Below are 19,737 nucleotides of genomic sequence, written 5' to 3'. Positions count from 1 at the left end.
AATTGTGGAGTAACAAGGCTAGAAGCATGCAAAAACTAAAAGTTGAATACAATGATGCTTTACGGTTGCTGGTGAGGGTACCAAGATGGCACAGTGCTAGCCAGCTGTTTGTTAACTTGGGGGTACCTACCTGTCAAGCCCTTTTAAGAAAGTTAATGTACAAAATCATGTGTCGCCTAGAAGACTCTGACAATCATGTTATCTCGACTCTAATTAACCCTGTGAAGAGTTCTACTCGGTTCTCTTCCATGATTTGGAGACATTGGCGCAATAGCCTATACAGACAGTGAGCATGTGTGGCTAGCTGTAATTGGACTGATTTTATGTTTTTTATCTGTTTGCTTTTATTTATTTTGTGTTTAGCTTTTTAATCTTATTTATTGATGTGTATCTTGTCATTTTGTATGTGATATGGACCTTGAGTCTAAAATAAAGATTGATTAATGATTATGGTGGTATTGTGGATGCTTTCAAGTACGATAATTAACTTCTCAGAATGAGACACTGCATGTTGCCAGTAGTAAAACTGTTAATCACAAGATGTTTTCTGTTTCAACGACTGGAGTCACCACAAACAAACCATACCACTCACGTGACCACAGCCCACAGGTTTATATAATCCTCAGAACGTGCAGCTAGTAACAGGAGGCAGTTAACCTTCCAGTTTGTATTTGGTGGAACAACACGACTTGAGATGATTGATTGTGGAAACAGGAATTCTATCCCAATTCATACATCCTCTGACCAAGACCTGGGCTCTATGGCGGGAGGCAGAAGCAGGCAAAGGTCTCACTCCTGTGACAGTCCAGAGGAAAGTAAAAACGATGGTGATCGGAAAAAGACAGAGGACACCTTTCTTAGACCTCGCTCCAGGTATGTTTTACTTTCAACTTGCAAATCGAAAAAAACGTTTTAATCCATATTAAGTGACTGATCAAACAACAGTCAGCAAAATACATATTGACTGATAACAATGTGGATTTGTGTTTAACAGTGTAGCAACATTGGATAACAGACCATGCCCAGCACAAACAAAAGTTAAAAATAGGTATATTCTCACTGAATGCATATTTAATATTGTATCAACTGCTCCACAGGTCTTTTTATGAAACACCAGAGCCCAAGAAGTCCGATTATGATGTGGTAAACCTTTCAAGGTCCTGTCCACTGCGGCAAAGGGCACTCTCCCTAATTCACTATGAAGTGAGCAAAAAGGAAAAGAAGGCAAAGACTAAACCAAACAAGCGCTCACCAACAAGAGAACTTAATGGTACAACTTGTAATAGCATGTTTAATATTTCAAAACTCTATTTACATTGTTTATTTAAATACAAATCTTATCAATGTATGCATGCTTTGTTTAGGCAGTAAAGGCAATCTCAAGTCTGTGTCCATGATGACCATCTCTGAGTCGGACAAATGGGAAATTTGCTCCAGCTCGAGGATGAAGTACGGACAGTTTGTGGACTGGGAGAAGATTGACCCTGAAGCCGCAATAAGATACCAACTTATCCTGCAGAGTGATCACCATCAGCTCAAAACTATGGCCCGAGAAGGATTTTGGGCCATGCCCCATACACTGAGGGCCAAGGCTTACTATCACATCATCCAAAGCATCAATTCAAGGTTAACATTATAAAATGTAATATTGAAAACATATATTTTTTTGTAATAATGTTAAGCATATTTGAGGGAATTGAAAGTACTTTTGAAAAAAAAAGTGTGATTTTCTTTTATTTGAATATACTGTGCTAAATGATCTGAATATGCATTGATGTTATATCTGCAGTAGGACAGTCACTCCAGACAGAGAGGTCCACCATGTACTGACCAAGGAGCTCTTTGGAGAACAGAAAATCAGCACACATCCAGTCCCAGATTACATGGAGGCGGGAGATATACCCAGGTACTTTTGTGGGATAATATTGGTTTACATATCATAGACATGTTGCTTAAAACAAATGTGTTCCGACAACACATTTTCCGTATTTGTGACACAGAACATATTCCATTTTAATTATTCTAATTGACCAGCTGAACCTCGAAAGAACAGACCTGAATGATTGCTTTCATCTTATTTAAGCACATCAGATGATATTTGTTGTATTCATTCTGACTTACTTTATATTGGCCTTTGGTGGATTTCTACCTTTTTGAAAAATGTCTTGCCCATTGAGAATGCAAAGTATGCAATGATTTGTTGATTGTTCTTCTCTTATCCAGATACTGTCTCAACGAAGCAGGACTGAACTCAGTTAAAAGGATCCTCCTTAGCCTTGGTAAATGTTTCCCGGACATGAATTTCTGCCCCATCCTGCCTGAAATGGTCTCCCTCCTCCTCCACTTCAGTGAGGATGAAGCCGAGTGTTTCCACAGTGTGTCCCGACTCATCTGCTACAACGACCCAAACAAACGTTATATCGACCAGACCTTCCTCACATATCGTGCTTCCTGCATGACCTTTGGAGACCTTGCTAACAGATGTTGCAGAGGCATCCGTAAGCTGATCGCCAGCTCTTACCAGAACCTCTTTGACTTTTACTCTGACTGGATCATGTGGATATTCGCTGACCTACCATTCACTTATGCCATTAGAGTGCTTGATGTCTATCTATTGGAGGGCTACAAAGTCCTCTACAGGTTAGTTGCTGCTACATCTTAACATTAAATCCTTCAATCAAAGTCACTTTTCATGGCATAACCTTTACATTTGAAACAATGCAGTACAAGTTTTTTTCAAACATTCTTTGTATAGGGTGGCATTGGCTTTGCTCAGCCTCTACAAAGTGTCCGTGTCATCTCGAGTGGCAGACGTGGAGGACTTCAGAACAGATATGAAAGGGTTTGTGGAGAGTGTAGCTCGCCACTGCACAGCCGAGAGGCTTCTGGAGATGGCCTTCATGATTCCGATGGCCACGCGGAGAGAGCTAAACCTCCTGTTCAATGCCAATGTGGACGCCCTCATGCTAAAAGGTGTCAGCATACACCAGAAGAGGTGGGTTAGTGCAATTGATATAGCACACCTGTTAAAGGCATATAAGAAAAGGTGTATAAGTTAAAAATGCTGCTCATGTTTTTTCTTTTTCAACTTAAGATTCTTATAATAACTTTTTGTTGTGCTCCTAAAGGCATTCTGTTGAGATGGTGGACTTTAACAACTTCACCTCCAGTGTTGTGACAGTGGCTTCGATGAGAGTGGTGTGGGCCTGGATACCTGAGCGCTTTGCCCTCTTCAGCCCCATCAGGCTGTTTAGTACCGCTGAACATGGAAGAAGCCTTGCTTCGTAAGTCATCTTTGTTCATTACTTTCACAAAAAAAACCATCTGGAAGACAAAGAACTAAGTAAATAGCTAGCAGTGTTTTTCGTATAAGAAAACATTCATTTCCCTGAGGAAGTTATCAGGGATTAAAAACTGCTACATATGTCAGAGCAGTGAACAGTTACATAACAGAAAGGGACGTTGTGTTTTCACTATCAACATGTTTGCTTTGAGTGTAAAAGTCAAGTGACTCACGGTTCAGTGGTGTCAAACGCGTTGAAACTACTTTATGTTTAAATGTTTAAATTTGGTAACACATGGTAAAACATAAAGAATGATACTACGAAAAGAAGACATTGAAACATATTTAACTGTGAAAGTTATGATTTTGTCTTGCAGTTGACCATTCAGCTGTCTGTCATAATAATTACAAAGACAATAATTACACAACACTTCTGATCCAGTGCAGGCTTTTGTTGTATATTGTCACACAAGCAATGTTTAGTCATCAGAGACAATGTCTGGTTTCATATGTAGCAGTTTATAGGATATTTAAAAAAACACATGTTGTTTCTCTCATATAGATTATATTCACATGTGGAAGGTCACGAGCCAGCACTCTTGATCATCAAAACTGTGGATGAAGAGGTAACATTAGATAACATATTGAATATTGGTGTTCATTGGATAATGTTTGCTGATATGCTTTGTTTGACCTTAGATTTTTAACCTTAAGAAATTCTCAAATTATAAACATTATTTTATACATTCTGTATGTTTTTGAATTATTAGTATTTGTCATTTCCCAGGTCTTTGGTGCCTTCCTGTCAACAGATTTGATAGAAAGAAAAAAGCATGACTCTGAGGGACTGACATATTTTGGGACTGGGGAGTGTTTCGTTTGTACGGTGAGTCATTTAAAAAAAAAACGAGACCTTGGTATCTCATCTAGGTTTGCTGTTAAATGCTTGAGGTCATTCAACTTTATTTAGAGAATGTTATCGTTCATCAAATATAACATTTGATCACTCCATTTTAGATTCGTACCAGCAAGGAGCGCTACCAGCAGGCCATGGTCAACATAATGACCAGAGGATCTTCCCATCAGCAGGTTCGAGACAGCAGCTGTGCCTCCTCTCAGATAGACAATAGTGGCTGCTCCCCAATCACCACAGGCACCATAACTCTGACCTGTCCTGCTGGAACCCCCCAGAACCCCAGCTACCTGACCATCCCCTTGACCTCCGCATCAGAGGAACCCATAACTGCCAAAGAGCCAAAGAGACCCAAAGAACAAGAAGCTTCTATGTTCATCGCAGGCACTGACAGTCAGCTCATAATCGGTATGCCAATGAAACATATTGTTCAGTCTTCAAAAGAAACGTCCAATAACAGTGTGTATGCAGTGCTCATGTGTTTGTTTTTCTTTTAGGTGGTGATGGAGGCCATGCACTCTGCCTGCAGGAAGACCTCGAGGGTGGATATTCAGAGGCCTGTGACACATTCAAGAGCATCGCACTCTACAAGGGTCATTTCAAGATCCAGGCTCTCGAAGTGTGGGGCATCCAGAACTCTATTTCCTTTTCTCACAGTTTTCCTTCTGAGTAGAAAAAGGGAGGTGGTAAACAGCAAACCAGTTTTTCATGATGATTGTTCATTGGACTTATTCAATCTCACATATTTATTTTGTGAATATACACATATTCACATATTGAGTGAGATTTTAATTGAGTTCTTGTCTACATGTCATGTTAATTTGTATATCATTATACTTTTTTACTGGACTTTACAAGCCCATAGGCCTATAAACTTAAGTTTCTATCTCAGTATGTCTCCAAAAACAATAGGGAGGTTGACATGCCAGCCAATAGAGTAAGCATGTGACACAATTTGCAATAAAGAATCATAGATTCATTATAAATGATATACAGTAAGTAACTAATTAATTCTGGTTTTCCCTCAGTTTAACTATTTTTTTGAAAAACCCTACACTTGGGTTTAGGCCTACATGGTCTGCATTTTTTTTATTTTGCAGTTGATCTGCAAATTAAATGCACTTTTGAATATGTGATGATCAGTTCAGCTGTTTTTGTTTTATCAATGTCTTATAACATATTAAGATATGACCTGTTGTGAACATTATCGTTTTTACTGTGTAATGGGGTTAAATTAGTTTAAAACTGAAAACAAACATTTGTATTATCTGTTTGACTCTACTATTTGCTGAGACAATTGCTGCGTTTAAGTGCTGATGAAAATGTTGAAAGTGATAAGCGGTACAGTTGGCCAAACTAAACTGGGAAAACGTGATTATGTATTTCTTTCTTTGTTGTGATAACAGACAGAAAACAGATTATGTGCAGATAATAGAATCGATGCCCACAACGAAATACCAGTTCGTCTGGATTCCTCTGTAAATCAGTGTGGGATTTGGATGTTTCTACTGTAACTTGCTTATTTTTTTCGACACATTGTTCTTTATTAAAAAAAAAATTCAAAAGCTTTTATTCTATTTATTTTACAATAAAGAAATACAATGTACATGATGCGTACCGTCCTCTCAACACAATAATACCACAGCAGGTACGCTACGTGGCGCATGAAGAAATGAAATACTAATCAACTCCGAATTTACGTGATGCAAGTGAAGGTACCGTGCAAGGGAATGGTGGGTGGCCACGGTTATCCACAATGCTACAGCTGGTTTAGCAAGCTGCAGTGACTAGCTATCTTCAGATGTGAAGTAGGTTACATTTAAACCTTTACGGACTTAACATAAAACAACCTTCGGTTTTAAGGAGTATAAGAGAGGTGGGACACAGTTTAATATGGCCTGAATCATCTTATACACCTTTGTTATGCTAGCTAACAGCGTTAGCTCTAGCTAAGTTAGCCAACGTTACCTTTTTGTATGCATGCGCGTCTCATAAAATCAATCACCTGACCTCAATCTTTAAAGTCACTTCAGCAATAAAATGGTTTAGCCATTAACCATACAGCAGTCGGGGTTTCTCTGTTGTGACACGGGGTCATGCTAAGCTCAGAAACATTTTAGCGAGGTCGCCCTGTCTGTTTGCAGATGTTGTTTTCACAAGGTGCATTCTGTGATTATAGCTCTTGTACCAAGCTTCTATATTTGTACCCTTTTGTATTGTGTTTAGCATTGTCTCCTATTCCCTTCTCAAATAAGTTACACGTTGCTGATGTGCAGTATTATAAACATCTAAGCTGCTGCATGTTAGATCATATAAATAGTATATATCTCAACGGGCGAGAATCCTTTAAAAATACCAATGAGCCTTTGGTATTGTTAAACCGTACTTAAGAGATGCTGTGTATAACGTTAAGTATGCCGTCATCATTCATCATTAACACACCATACTGTAGATCAAATATGTAATACAGAAAATAAGGCTGGCTGAGAGAAAAGTTGGATTGTTCTGCTTCATGCTTTTCTGTGGTGTCCTTACTATCAGACACTCCACATGTCTGGTTGTCAGCTAGAAGCAGGCATATGGTAGAGTATACTCTTGATAACAAAGCTATGTATTATTGGTAAAACTCAAACTTTGACCCAAATAACTGAACCCATATTTGCAAAACATGCTGTAGTGTAACAGTCCCTTGCTGAAATAGTCTTAAACATTATAATTCACATACTTTCATCATATCAGCATGCATTATACACATCTACAGTATATCATGACACCAGCTCCTTGCATCTTGAACATAAATGTGTTTAACTGTCAGTTTTGATCTCTCAGGTGAAAAATACAATTGCAAATAGCTATTAAACACATACAATTGGATTTCACAGTAGCACATATCTGTAACCTAGTGGGCAACTTAAACTATTTCAATTCATAATCCATTAGAGCTTGCTAATAACATGCTCATTGTGCATCATGTCACAATAAAACAACGCACAAATCTGAGAGATCCTTATCAAGATTGTTTGTTAGATTGTTTGTGTGTTTATGTAAAAATGGCTATTGGCTAGTTTCAATATCCAAAATCTCGAATAATATCTCCACTTTACTGATGTCATTTTTGAATTCTCTGTGTCTGTTTTTGTGTTCAATGTGAATAGGCTGCAGTCATGGGTCCAGACACGGCGTCTGTCTCTAAAACAGAATCTCCAGAGAAAAGTTAGTATTGAAGCTTCTTTGTATTGTATTAATTTTCTCATCAGTCAAGTTTATAAAAGTGTTTCATTGCAGCGGACTGAATTTTAATTCAGTCAAGTTTTCAAAGGTGTTTATAAAACGCGACTCAGTGGAATTTCTATTAAATTAAATTACTCTTAGAATACTGATATTCTTTGATATCATTTTTCCTCAGGTCCGGGACAAGTCGTTGTGGAGGTCACCACAGACTCAGATTCCAATGAATCTTCCTCCGCCTCTGAGCCCGAGGACTCTAACCATCCAGAGAAGTCTTACACTTGCTCCATCTGCAGCAAGGCGTTTGACAGACCATCAAAGCTAGAGAGGCATAAACCTGTACACACGAGGAAGCCTAAGACTCTCCATCAGTGTGAGCATTGTGAAAAGAGCTTCACACAAGAAGAGAAGCTTATCCGACACCAGAGTTGCCACAGTCGGACTAACAAGCACCCCTGTCCCGACTGTGGGAAAGTGTTCAACAGGCCTTCAAAGTTAGAGAGACACAAGCGCACACACTCAAAGAAACCAAAGGTGCCTCATCAGTGTTCTTACTGTATGAAGACGTTCAGTAAACTTAACAAACTTGTCCGTCACAAGCGAATGCACACCGGTGAGAGGCCTTACACCTGCTCGGTCTGCGGAAAAGGATTTGCTGAGTCTGGTCACTGCAAAGCACATGAAAAAACGCACGAGGAGCAGCCAGAAAAACCTCACTGCTGTGCAGACTGTGGGATGTGTTTCTTCAAGGCCTCAGAGCTCCGTCGACACTTCCGCTCACACACAGGAGAGAAACCTTTTAGATGCACCTTGTGTGAGAGCTGCTTCTCACGCTCAGAAGGACTCAAAAGACACATGAGGAGCCACACAGGAGAAAGACCATACAAATGCATTATCTGCGCGAAGGGATTTTATTCTCGTCAGGATTTAAATATTCACGGCTTGACCCACTCTGGAGAGAAACCACATCTTTGCCCCGTGTGTGGTAAAGGCTTCTCGCAGCTGGGCAACATGAAAGAACATGAACAAAATGTTCATATTAAGTCAGAGAAATATATTTGCAATGAATGTGGGGCAACCTTTACACGGTACAAGTCACTGACGAAACATCAGCGGACACACACAGGAGAAAGACCCTATCTGTGCCTCACCTGTGGTCGCAGGTTTTCGTGGAGCCATTCTCTCAGCAGGCACCGGAGGACGCACACACACATACAGATGTCTATGGAGACGACCAAAGACACATTAAGTTTTGAAGGACCCTCTGAGAATCCTAGCAGTTGAAAATTGAAGTGAAATCTGAATAAAAGGACATTTCATTTTCAAGTTATCATAAACTCAAATGTACTAAGTTGTAGGGATTACCCCTGCCAAGGAGGTTATGCTTGTTGAAGTTGTTCTCTTCTTGCTGCTTGTGTGTTTGACCGCAGGATTACAGAAAATGTATTGGCCGGTAGTCCATGAGACTTGGTGGAAGGATGTAGCAAGGGCCAAGGAAGTAACCCTTAAAGGAGTAGATCTGAAACTATCAGAGGGATACATTTATGATGTTCCACTTTTGCAACATTGTGACATAGCAAATATTTGGGTAAAAAGGGGAAACACAAGAGCCCAGCTACAGTATTCATGTGAATAGCTAGTAGTAAGAACAACAAATGCAAAACAGCTTTTGTGTTGTCTAAACACACTAAGCAATACAATACAACACATCTTTGTATCTTCCATGTTGTTTCCACATTTCCACTAGTAAACATTTGTAGTTATAAAGATCTAATTTTGAAACTATGGTACGATTCACCTCACAACTTGCTTTGCTATTACAACATATCAGTCAGAAATTCTCAGTACAAGGCTCCAAAGGAGATTTTTTCCCCCAATATTGTTCGAATCTAAGCTGTGTTCAGTTATTTTTATGAATATAGAGGACGTTGCTAATTAAGTACAATGCTCTATGTAGCGATTCTCTGCTTACATCTTTACTTACAGTATGACACATTTAGACCTGCCTTTAGATAGTGTGTAAAAATATCTCATCGTATAATGAATTAATGTTTCTTACTAACCAACAGATAAGTCACAACCAAAGTAGAGATGCCCTCAATAAGACCTGAAACTCTTTTTGACTTACGACCAAACTAATACATGTTACAGAATGTACCAATTATCTGCAACTCTTTGATTAATGGAAAAGTGAAAAAATAGTAAAATGTTTGCTTTCCAATATAGGTCAACATAAACTAATGTGATCCGCTACCGTACTGAGGGCACACGTGAACATTAACCAGCACCAAGATGTGTGCATGGGTTCAGTATTACCATTAACTCTGTTGTTTTCTATTTGTACTTTCTTTCTAATAACAAAGAATGCCAAAAATAAACCATGTTTTGTACTCTTTTGTCAAATGATATATATGTATATATTTTCAATAGTTAAACCTTTGCAGTACTTTTAACGCTACACAGAAACATGCTATTACATGCTTGTCTACAAAAGGGTACAAACACCTATGTACCCTCAGGTTTGTATGTACGCCTTTTAAGTTCTGACATTTCCGAGAGGACGTGAAGGCAACGAGGAAGTTTCGTCGACCAATGAGAGTGTCCAACAGAATCCCAGCGGTTGCTAGGTAACGTTTGTTTGGTGTAACATTAGTTGACACACAATTTGTTCGATAAAAGTAGACATACGTTTACAATTTACAGTAAAAAGAGATGACAAATACTTCTGAAACACAGGGTGTGCCGCAGCTTGAACTGGAGTCTGTAATTGGGTTCAGCGGTAAGTTCTGCACACTTCGGTTTTAACTAATATAGCGTTAATACAAATCAAACGTTAAGGAATACAACAAGCTAGCACGCTAATGTGCGCACATTAAACACCTGGGGGTTTGCTTTTCAGTTAGTATGCATAATGTTAGAAGTTTAACTGTAAAATGTGTGATATTTTAAATGCAAATGATTACCATGTTCATAAAAGTAAAATATAAGAAAGTGTCAGGATACAGTTATTTTTTAGATTCTACGATGTATTTGGCCGGTTTAACTGGGAAGTATTGCACGTTGTCATGGCTGTCTGCTTAATTAACGTTACCTTTGAAAACAAGAGACAGCCATAATGATCACAAAAAGTTTGTCTTTGCCCTTTTTGATTTTAAAACACGTTATATCTTTATTATTATGTTATGCTACATTTTGTCCCATAAGGTCATGTGATTTCTGGCTTGAGAGTCCATCCCGACAGAGAGTACCTGATCTATCCTCTTGGCAGCGCTGTCATCCTGAAGAGAATCAAAGATGGCAAGCAGGAGTTCCTGCATGGACACACCAACAATGTGTCCTGTATTTCAGTGTCCAAAGGTGGAGTGTACATTGCCTCTGGACAGGTCAACTTCATGGGCTTTAAGGTAGGTGCAGTTGTTAGATCCTTGAAATGTTTAAAAGCAAATTAAAAACCTATCTTTTTAATATGGCTTTTAATTGTTGTTAACTTTCAATTCTCACTAGTATCATTGTCCATATTTGACATGTTTTGCTTTTATTTAGCATTTTTAATTTTCTTTTTAAAATTGTTTTATTTTAACCTATTTTAATGTATTGTCAGCTTTAATTCAAGGGAATGTTTTCTGTAAAGCACTTTGGGCTGCTTTGTGCATGAAAGGTGCTATACAAATAAAATGTATTATTATTATTATTATTATATTTCATAGTTTCTGATTTGGTTAACACAATGTTTTATGTGCATAAGTAAGCAGACTGTTTTTTTGCTTCAGAAATATATGGTCTTGAATCTATTTATAGTAAGCAAAATGGCAAAATAAACGTGTCATTTTCACATGTAGCATTTTAATAAATATCCTAGGCTACGGTTATCATCTGGGACTATGCCAAACGAACAATATATGCCCAGGTGTTGCTCCACCAGGCTAAAGTAGAGGCACTGGCATTCTCTCCCAACGACAAGTACCTGGTGTCCCTCGGAGGTCAGGACGATGGCAGGTAAATATTAAGTGTGGGTGGTACAGGTCCGAATACATTATGCTTTCCCCAAATAACCAGATAAAGAAAAGAGACACATGATCAGCTGAAAAGCAGATACGTAGTTTCAAAATCTCCTGATATAATCGGCCACTTACTAGATTGAAATGTTATTACAGAACCTAAACACAATGTCATTGTCATGCAAAAACATTTTATTTATTGACCTTTCTCAATCATACAACATTTTGCCGTATGAAATTCAAAACAGACCTTACTGCAGAGACCATCTTAATGTAAATTGAGACACTGTTCTGGGCGCAATATCACATTTTTTTATTTTACACTTCATAAGTCATCAGTACTTTCCTGCAAATCAAGTTCTGCAGTTAAAGAAGAAAATGTAATAGAATATAATTTCCTTCAGTAGTATATGTAAATTCACTCAATAGTACATATCCTCTTTTTGTTTATTGTGTCAATAAACTAAAATGTTGGTGTATTTTCAGTATAATAGTATGGAATATTGAGACCAAGAAGGCTGTCTGTGGGAGTCCAGCCTCAGCGCAGAGCGCCGGGCACTGCCTCACTGTGCAGTACTCTAACACCAATGACAATATTTTTGTTTCTGCTGGGAGGTGAGTGATGCTGGCTACTAACATTCTGTAAACCAGGTATCAGCATGTACTCCTACTGTTCTCGTAAAGTATTTTATTTTCATTGTTCTTTTTTTGAGCAGTGGTACATTGCGAGTCTGGGAGCTGGACCTCCCCAACAGGAAGATCAGACCCACAGAGTGTCAGACAGGCAAGCTGAAGAGGATTGTGAAATGTATAGAGGTATGAGGCCTCGGGAGTCTTTCATTCACATCAGTTTGTCCAGCTTATTTATGCCATTTTGAAGTCAATCTAAATTTGCTTTTGCCACAAGTAACTAAATGAGTAGGGGCACATTTGCAGTAGATGTTTTAGGTAATATACACAGCTAACAATCTTTTACCATGTCTGGCAATTTAATGTGATATTACCATTCATATTCAGATACACTGATATTGGATCATGTTAATGTTGAGTTGTTTATGTCTTGACACAGATCTCCGAGGATGATAAATACATTTTCTGTGGCACCACCAGTGGAGACATAATGAAAGTCAGCCTGAAGACAGGACTTCTGAGTGGATGTGGTCCAGCTAAAACGAAATACAGCGGGGTAGGTTCGCGTAAATAGAGTCATTATGTGAAGGTGATATCAGTTGTTGCTAACACACGCTTTGCCTAACAGTGAGGGCTTCTGCTGCGTATACAGAGCTGATTGAACTGTAATCCTGATGGCCTTCTATTTTGGAAATCTAAGCTCATTTCATGTGTTTCATTTAATCTATGACCAATTTATTTTCTGTCTTTAACCCTTGTGTTGTGTTCAAAAGCTGTTACCGTTCATGGTGTTCGCGGGTCAATCTTGACCCATGATTTATCTCAGTCCAAAACACATTAAAAAAATGACTATCATCCAATATTGTTTTAACTACATCATAACTAACTTATTATGCATTCATAACCGTACAATCCTGTTGTAACTTTATTTTATGGCCCCAAAACACATTACATTGTAACAAAACACATTACATTGTAACAAAACACATTACACCACATATTGCACACGTGCATGTGTGTGTTCAGGTTCAAGTGTTAGTGTACATATTCTTTGAGAAAGGTCGAGTTCCTGTGGGGGGAGGGGGGCAGAGGGCGGGGAGACCATGTGCATGTTGCGAAAAATTATTGTTACAGTGTATGAAGAGGGTGGGGGTGGGGTGTCTAAAGTCAAAGATTAATCTTGATTGGGCCAAATTTGACCTCGAGTCACCCACAACAATGCTGCTGGGTCTCCCCAGACCCGAACACCAAATTATACACTTTTATTTTTAGAGACCTTCAGACTTGGCTGAAATGGTCAAAATCTGTTTTGTAGTGTTTATATAGCTGCTGTGGAGGATATCATGAAGCCTTGTTCCGATAAAAAAAACTTGAGCGTAGTTATTATATCATTTTAACTTGAAACGGGTCACGGGAGACCCGAACACAACATAAGGCTTAATGGATTGTTATGTACTTCCCTCTCATTCTTGAACTTAGTCTTGATTGCGGGTATCCAAAAGTGTTTTAGCTTTTAGCTTTTATTACTTGGAACTCATTTGGGCAGCGCTTTAATATGTAATAAAAACTCCCCAGGTCTTTCTATCTCAGTGCTCTGTATTCTCTGCGCAGGGTGTCAATGTCCTCAGGGTGCTGAAGTCTGCGGACCTTCTTGTAGGCTCTGGAACCGGCACATTCACTCTCTGTTCCAGCACTAACTTCAAAACTCTCAAGTGAGTCCAACAACTGTATCTCTTAATCATCCACATGTAATACATCGTGTCGTGTGAGGTTCACAGCTGTATCTTATATTTAAGCAATAGCTCACGACAGGCCGTGGTATATGCTCATTATATCACAGGCAGTTTGCTTTTCAGCCCAACTGTATACAGTTTTTCTCAGACGCGGAGGGATACTGACTTGTTGTGAAAAGTAACTTACAATTCTACCCGTGGTATACGCTCAGTATATCACGGCTAAGAACTAATCAGATTGCTTGATTTGACTTGTCCGTTTTATAAATTAGATTAATTACCAGGGCTACTTCTTTAATGCAAACAGTGTTCATTTTTTTCCCACATCAGGAAAGTAGAGCTGGATAAGGCGGTGACCTCCATCGCTATGAGAGGAGAGGGCCAGCAGTTCTTTGTTGGAACCAGCGCTGCTCAAATGTTCCGCTTCAGTTATGATGAATTCAAAGCTGAGCTCATTTCCACAGGCCACAACAGTGCTGTCAAGGACGTAGCCATATGTTTGTAAGTGGCCCAGACACCATTCACGGAGAGAAGCATTCAAAGTTCAACAAGAGAGAATGGCAAAAGGCCTTTTACAGATGTTAAATTTGGCATGAAATATTAATTGAGGAACACCATTATGCTATACCATTATCCCCTTCCCTCGAGGGTGCAGTATAAACTTTTTTTCACCAAAGTATTCATGATGCGCTGTTTAAAATCACTCAAGTTTATGACATTTGGGAGAATAATATTCCGTTTTTTTCCGATAAACCTGAAAGAAACGTCTTCGGCCAGCTGTCTGTTCAGTTCTTCATTCAATGCTTTAGCTTCCTTCCCAAACCGTTATAGTTAATGGCAGTATGTCTTTTTTTGGGCAAACCCAATGAATCATTCACAATGCATGACTTCAGTACCCCATTGTGCTCACTAGAGGGTGACATATGCTTGCCTTATCCATGTCCAGTTTGAACAGTTTTCGTTTTGGTCATATTGTATAAAGACTTGGGTAATGTATTGAATTTATACATGAATTAATTTATCAATGGATGCATGGTTAATCCTATCATAAATGCCTTTAATTCAATAAGCACTATGTTACAACAGACAGGTCATGCCCATGTTCACTTAACTATAAATCCAAATCTCTTCCTCTCTCTCTTTTGTATATGTTAGTGGAACATCTGAACTGTTTGGAACCTGCTCTGAGGAGGACATCAGGCTGTGGCACATAAACAAGCCCAAAGAGCTGCTGCGCATCACTGTGCCCAACATGACCTGCAACTCTCTGGACTTCATGGCTGACGGACACAGCATCATCAGTGGTTGGTATCATGCAGAAAGATCTGCTAACAAGACATTAGATGTCAAGACATCGTATATCTTTTTCCATTTTTTGAGGTGTAGTGTAGTCATAAGATGTGGATCAGTCATGATGACTCGTTCCCCAACACCTGTAACACTTGTTCCCAAGTTAGATAGTTTACACATCGAATCAAGTGATTGTTCTTGTTAAATTAAACATGGTTTTCTCTCTCTTTAAGCATGGAACGATGGCAAGATTCGTGTGTTTGCGCCAGAAAGTGGCCGGGTCATGCTCACCATTGACAACGCACACAGAATGGGGGTGACAGCAATTGCTGGCACCAAGGACTGCAAGAGGATCGTCAGTGGGGGGGGATCGGGGCAGGTCAGTAGACAGGACGGGGACAAACCTACACATGATAAATGTGCAACCTTTTGTGTTTTCACCAAATGACAACACAAAGCACCCCATTGACATTCTCCAAAAGCCCGATTGCATGATAAGAATGATTATATAACGTTTTACAATTGCAGTGCCAACTAATTCCCTTGAGGTGAATCTTCTGTCGCAGACACCATGTGTAGTAAATGCAGAAACAGTTGGTTGCACAACACACTGATTCTGGACAAGCGTTTTTTTATTTAGAAGCCATTTGCTTAAATAAGTCATGATTATACAGCTTAGTTTTTGGTAGTAGAGGAAGACATGTTCCTGCCAGAGTTATGTCTAGATTTATGTAGAGGAGCTGTTTGTGCATTTCTGTTATTTATGGTGGGTGAAAAATGAATCATGGAAGAAGCCATAACATTTAATTAAGTAACTTCTATGAAAATGTGAAGCTGTGAATTATTAAGGATCATTTCAGTTAAGATGCTTGCATGCAAATAATAATCCAAATAATCCATTATACATCTATGACTAAGATCCAAAACTATGCTAAACATACCCTGCAAATACATACTCAATATGTTATGTGTTTGGCCGCTCCGGCGTACGTACTGTACAAATATAAAAAACATAGAGCAAAAAAAAACATAATCCGTCAAACTGCAATCGTACTGATTGCAGTTTGACGGATTATGTTTTTTTTTGCTCTATGTTTTTTATATTTGTTCTACAATTGCATTAGAAATCATTTAAACAGAGAGGATATTTTCACTTAGGTGTAACATCTGATGTATTAGAGATTTCCTGAGAGATTTGACGAGTTTTGGTTCACCTGTTGTAGGTCCGTGTCTGGGAGCTGCAGCCATCCGGCCATCGGCTGCTGGAGACCATGAAAGAGCACAAAGCCACCGTCACTTGTATCAAAATCAAAAGTGACGACAAAGAGTGTGTGACTGCCAGCTCTGATGGGGCCTGCATCATCTGGGACTTAGTGTGAGTAGCCCATCTGCATACCCACACACTTGTTTCTGAACCAAAGGCAACAACAACACGCCTTACATATACAGGATGTTTCATCTTTAAACCTTTGTTTGTGCATAGTGCATAACATACTCACATTTGCCTTTAGTAGTAGTATGAAATGCAGTACACAGCAGCAAAACAGCCCCACTGAGTCAACATTCTATTCAATTCATTCTTAATTTTACCCTAAAACCTTAAAGTGAATTAATCCTAGTTTAGTTTTCTCCTAAAATGGAGGACCTGTGAACCTGTAAACTCACACTTGTTATTTCTTGTCATTGTAAAAGTTATTTCTTTTTTGGTTGTTTTGTACAAACATTTGTATTTGTTTACAACATGACGAACATGACACTGATGACGATGACCTAATCTATTATTTTCAAGAAAAATGTACGCTAGAGGGGGTAGGACCAGAAAAGTATTTTTAAGCTTCTTCTTGCCCCTGTTGAACTTGACAGAGACTATTTGAGAATGTATTTTGTTTTATTTTTTTGTACCTTGAACGTTTTGCTTTTTTGTTTTGTTTTGCATCTCTTTGTTATAATTATAATTATTATAATATATATATAAAAAAAAAAAAATGTTTCTGACATGTTCAATAAATGGACTAATAAAAGGTGTATTTTGCAGAGAACAACAAAAAACAAGTATAAAGGTGCCTTATTTAAACAACGAATCAAAGTATCTAGTATAAAAGAAAATGGTTATGATCTACAGTACATAGCCACCACAAGAGAAAGCAAATGACAGAAAATAGAGAGTGCTGCTTTTTATATTTGTGTTGTAATGAGAGTGAACGGCTGAAGCTGGTCGTCTGTGTCTGGCTGGAACGTTAGGAATAAAAAGAAACCCAGGGCATTCTTTATTAAGACATCTTCAAATCCTTTAATCTGCGGGGCTTCTCTGTGTGGAGAATAAAAGCTTTAACTTAAACTCTGATGGTGGTCATGTTTTATTCACTGTCTATCCTCTTCAATGAACAAGTCTGTGGAGTAAAGGCTTCGAAAAAGTATGCCTTTCCCATGATTACTAACAAACTAAATTAATATTAGTCAGACAAGATTGGACAAGAGAAGAGTGTGGGCAAGTTGTGTGGGTGGTACACGCTTCATTTGCATGGTTTGTGCTCGGAAGAATTTATTTTAAATGTGAATTTATACTGTTATATATACTGTTTATTTGATTTATTTCATTGTATTTTATTTATGATCTTGTACTTGTGTTTACTATCATTGTTATAAGCCAAGAAAAGCCATAAGTACAATGTGATTTTTCTGTTTTGTCTCTCCATTATGTATAAACTTAACTCAATAAAAACTCAAGTTTGAACAAAAAAATACATTAAAATGTGTTTAGTAGTTGATGACGTGAGGGACATTTTTAACCACATTTTCTAGACCGTTTCAACACACTGACTTCTCTCTCCTCTTTTTATTTTCATCTTCTGCATATCCTGCTGTAGGCGGTTCGCGAGTCTTCAGAGGGTTATTGCCAGCACAATGTTCCGGACAATGTGTTACCACCCAGAGGAATACCAGCTCATTACCAGTGGCACTGACAGAAAGGTATGTTTTAGCACAGTACTCAGACCATACTGAAAATATTCCTCTTCAAGTAACATGTCTGCACTCAGAACTGTTATTCGAGAACCACGTATCTTTAAAAAGACACATTTACCTGGCCTCAGAAAAACAGCCCTTTATTCAGTTGTTGTGACAATTTTCTATATTCTATTTTCAGTCTTAAAAGGGTTTATTTGCCTAAAAGCCAGAAGAAACTTCTCAACCCATAAAGTTTTTCTACAGTTCATTAAAAAAAGTCGAAAACAGCAAATATGGAGATACATGGACCTTCACCTGACTAGAAGGTTATGACAAATTATTATCTGTTAAGTAACTTTAGCCGTCAACGAAATGTTGGGGAGGAAAACGTGGAATGTAGTATACTAAATCTATAAAGTAGCAAGTACGTCTTGTTTTTACTTAAGTAAATAAAGATAGCTAGTACAAATGACATTTTTATTATTAAATGTATTATATCCCCACTATTTTATCTATTCCCATATTCTCAGAAATCTGTCCATGCTTCTTTACAATGGGATTTGCCTTGTTGGTTTTATGCACTGCCATGCAAGAGTTGGTTAGCAGAGAATTCCCAGGGACACAAGCCCCATGACTCTCAGGGAAAACTAAATAATAGAAAATCCCTGCAAAGAGCCTGGCACTCACAGTCATAATCTAGATGTCTCATTATGCTGTTATTGTTATTATAATCTCCACTCAGTGTGCATGAGAGAAAAGCCTGTGAGAGCCGCTGTGGTAAGATCAGCAAAGAGAAGCACAGTGAAGACTGGAACAATCACACACACTCACACGTCCGTAGATTAGTTTGAAGGCTTTGTCATTTGTTTCTCAGCTGAGAATAATTAAGCCGCTGTTAGTCAGTGTGACAAAAACACTCAGGCCCCTAAGTCTGTTATTTTGTCAGTCATTTTGATTAACTCTTATTTACATAAGGTCAGGATTTCACAGTGGCAGAATGGGATGCTTGTTTCCTTGATTGTGCACTTCATCCACACCCCTTGAACCCCCGCCCCTCACTAGACCCATATTGTTGCTTCCCCTGCATGCTGGGAGCTGAGGACAAGTTGTGCTGATTAACACTGTCGATGTGCTGAGTGAGCAGAGGGAGAGAGAGTGAGAGGGAGGAATTCAGAGAGAAAGAAGGGAGAGATGAGACAGGGGGGGGGTTGGGGTGTTCGTGCCTTCCTGCGGATGTGCCCGTACCACCCGAGTGCCAGCCAGATCCACCATCTGCTCATCCCAGGACACAGGCGCTCTGTCTGGGGGAACAAATACCAACACTCTGCTCTCTCTCCTCTCCTTACTCCAACCCTTCAGCATATCCCAGCATGCCTCTGTGAGTCAATTCCCAGACCAGTAGGACAGAGAGAAGGTGTGAACAGAAAGGAAGGGGTCGAGAGAGAAATAAACAAAAGGAGTGAAGGGTAGGGAGGGTTGTGTTGATGATGGTGATGCATATTTTGATGCCACATTACGTGAAGATAAATGTGCTTCCTTAATATAAAGGGGATAAGAGGTACTTTATTGATCCCAAATTGGGACATTATAGATTTTGGGATAGTCGAAAGCAGGTATATATGTTCCAGTTATGCCGTGTTTTAAGAGGATGAAGCCTTGATGGCTAACTTTATTAAAATGTTGGAATTTCGCAGTTACATGGTATGTAGTTTCAAG

General features: G+C 38.8%; 3 protein-coding genes across 4 annotated transcripts in view; all 3 read left to right on the top strand.

Moving 5' to 3' along the window:
* The first annotated feature begins 638 nt into the window (after positions 1–638).
* Positions 639–5,764, top strand: LOC117482346 (TBC1 domain family member 24-like). Its single transcript, XM_034130454.1, has 11 exons — positions 639–873; positions 1,098–1,270; positions 1,365–1,626; positions 1,790–1,906; positions 2,224–2,640; positions 2,756–2,995; positions 3,129–3,284; positions 3,846–3,909; positions 4,071–4,169; positions 4,301–4,604; positions 4,694–5,764. The coding sequence occupies exons 1-11, from the start codon at positions 695–697 to the stop codon at positions 4,867–4,869; spliced, it is 2,187 nt and encodes a 728-aa protein (XP_033986345.1). The 5' UTR covers positions 639–694; the 3' UTR covers positions 4,870–5,764.
* Positions 5,765–5,919: 155 nt separating this feature from the next.
* On the top strand, positions 5,920–9,814 carry LOC117481555 (zinc finger protein 239-like). 2 transcript variants are annotated; one of them, XM_034129276.1, is made up of 3 exons: positions 5,920–6,004; positions 7,352–7,409; positions 7,603–9,814. In XM_034129276.1, exons 2-3 carry the CDS (start codon positions 7,361–7,363, stop codon positions 8,706–8,708), a joined length of 1,155 nt encoding a protein of 384 aa, XP_033985167.1. In that variant the 5' UTR covers positions 5,920–6,004; positions 7,352–7,360; the 3' UTR covers positions 8,709–9,814. The 2 variants fall into 2 exon arrangements, with proteins under 2 accessions (XP_033985167.1, XP_033985168.1); XM_034129277.1 differs by having other exon boundaries at positions 5,945–6,072.
* Positions 9,815–10,091: 277 nt separating this feature from the next.
* Positions 10,092–19,737, top strand: part of cfap52 (cilia and flagella associated protein 52) — a 14,153-nt gene continuing 4,507 nt past the window's right edge. Inside the window, exons 1-12 of the mRNA XM_034130337.1 lie at positions 10,092–10,203; positions 10,629–10,828; positions 11,284–11,420; positions 11,909–12,037; positions 12,139–12,238; positions 12,492–12,608; positions 13,664–13,764; positions 14,116–14,286; positions 14,941–15,089; positions 15,309–15,454; positions 16,299–16,450; positions 17,943–18,045. Of these exons, the coding sequence (XP_033986228.1) occupies positions 10,137–10,203; positions 10,629–10,828; positions 11,284–11,420; positions 11,909–12,037; positions 12,139–12,238; positions 12,492–12,608; positions 13,664–13,764; positions 14,116–14,286; positions 14,941–15,089; positions 15,309–15,454; positions 16,299–16,450; positions 17,943–18,045 (1,572 nt within the window). The 5' untranslated portion in view covers positions 10,092–10,136. The remainder of the gene's footprint in view (positions 10,204–10,628; positions 10,829–11,283; positions 11,421–11,908; positions 12,038–12,138; positions 12,239–12,491; positions 12,609–13,663; positions 13,765–14,115; positions 14,287–14,940; positions 15,090–15,308; positions 15,455–16,298; positions 16,451–17,942; positions 18,046–19,737) is intronic.

The sequence above is a fragment of the Trematomus bernacchii genome, unplaced genomic scaffold (genome assembly GCF_902827165.1).
Source record: "Trematomus bernacchii unplaced genomic scaffold, fTreBer1.1, whole genome shotgun sequence".
NCBI classification, from domain to species: domain Eukaryota; kingdom Metazoa; phylum Chordata; class Actinopteri; order Perciformes; family Nototheniidae; genus Trematomus; species Trematomus bernacchii.
This window is presented reverse-complemented; position numbering and strand designations above follow the sequence as displayed.

What these genes read in the sequence shown, in the direction of transcription:
- LOC117482346 (XM_034130454.1), top strand. Translation starts at nt 695, where the DNA reads ATGATTGATTGTGGAAACAGGAATTCTATCCCAATTCATACATCCTCT. An exon ending in GTCAGCATACACCAGAAGAG is followed by an intron (nt 2,996 to 3,128) that starts GTGGGTTAGTGC and finishes GTGCTCCTAAAG; the next exon opens with GCATTCTGTTGAGATGGTGG. An exon ending in TGACAGTCAGCTCATAATCG is followed by an intron (nt 4,605 to 4,693) that starts GTATGCCAATGA and finishes TTTTTCTTTTAG; the next exon opens with GTGGTGATGGAGGCCATGCA.
- LOC117481555 (XM_034129276.1), top strand. Translation starts at nt 7,361, where the DNA reads ATGGGTCCAGACACGGCGTCTGTCTCTAAAACAGAATCTCCAGAGAAA. An exon ending in AACAGAATCTCCAGAGAAAA is followed by an intron (nt 7,410 to 7,602) that starts GTTAGTATTGAA and finishes ATTTTTCCTCAG; the next exon opens with GTCCGGGACAAGTCGTTGTG.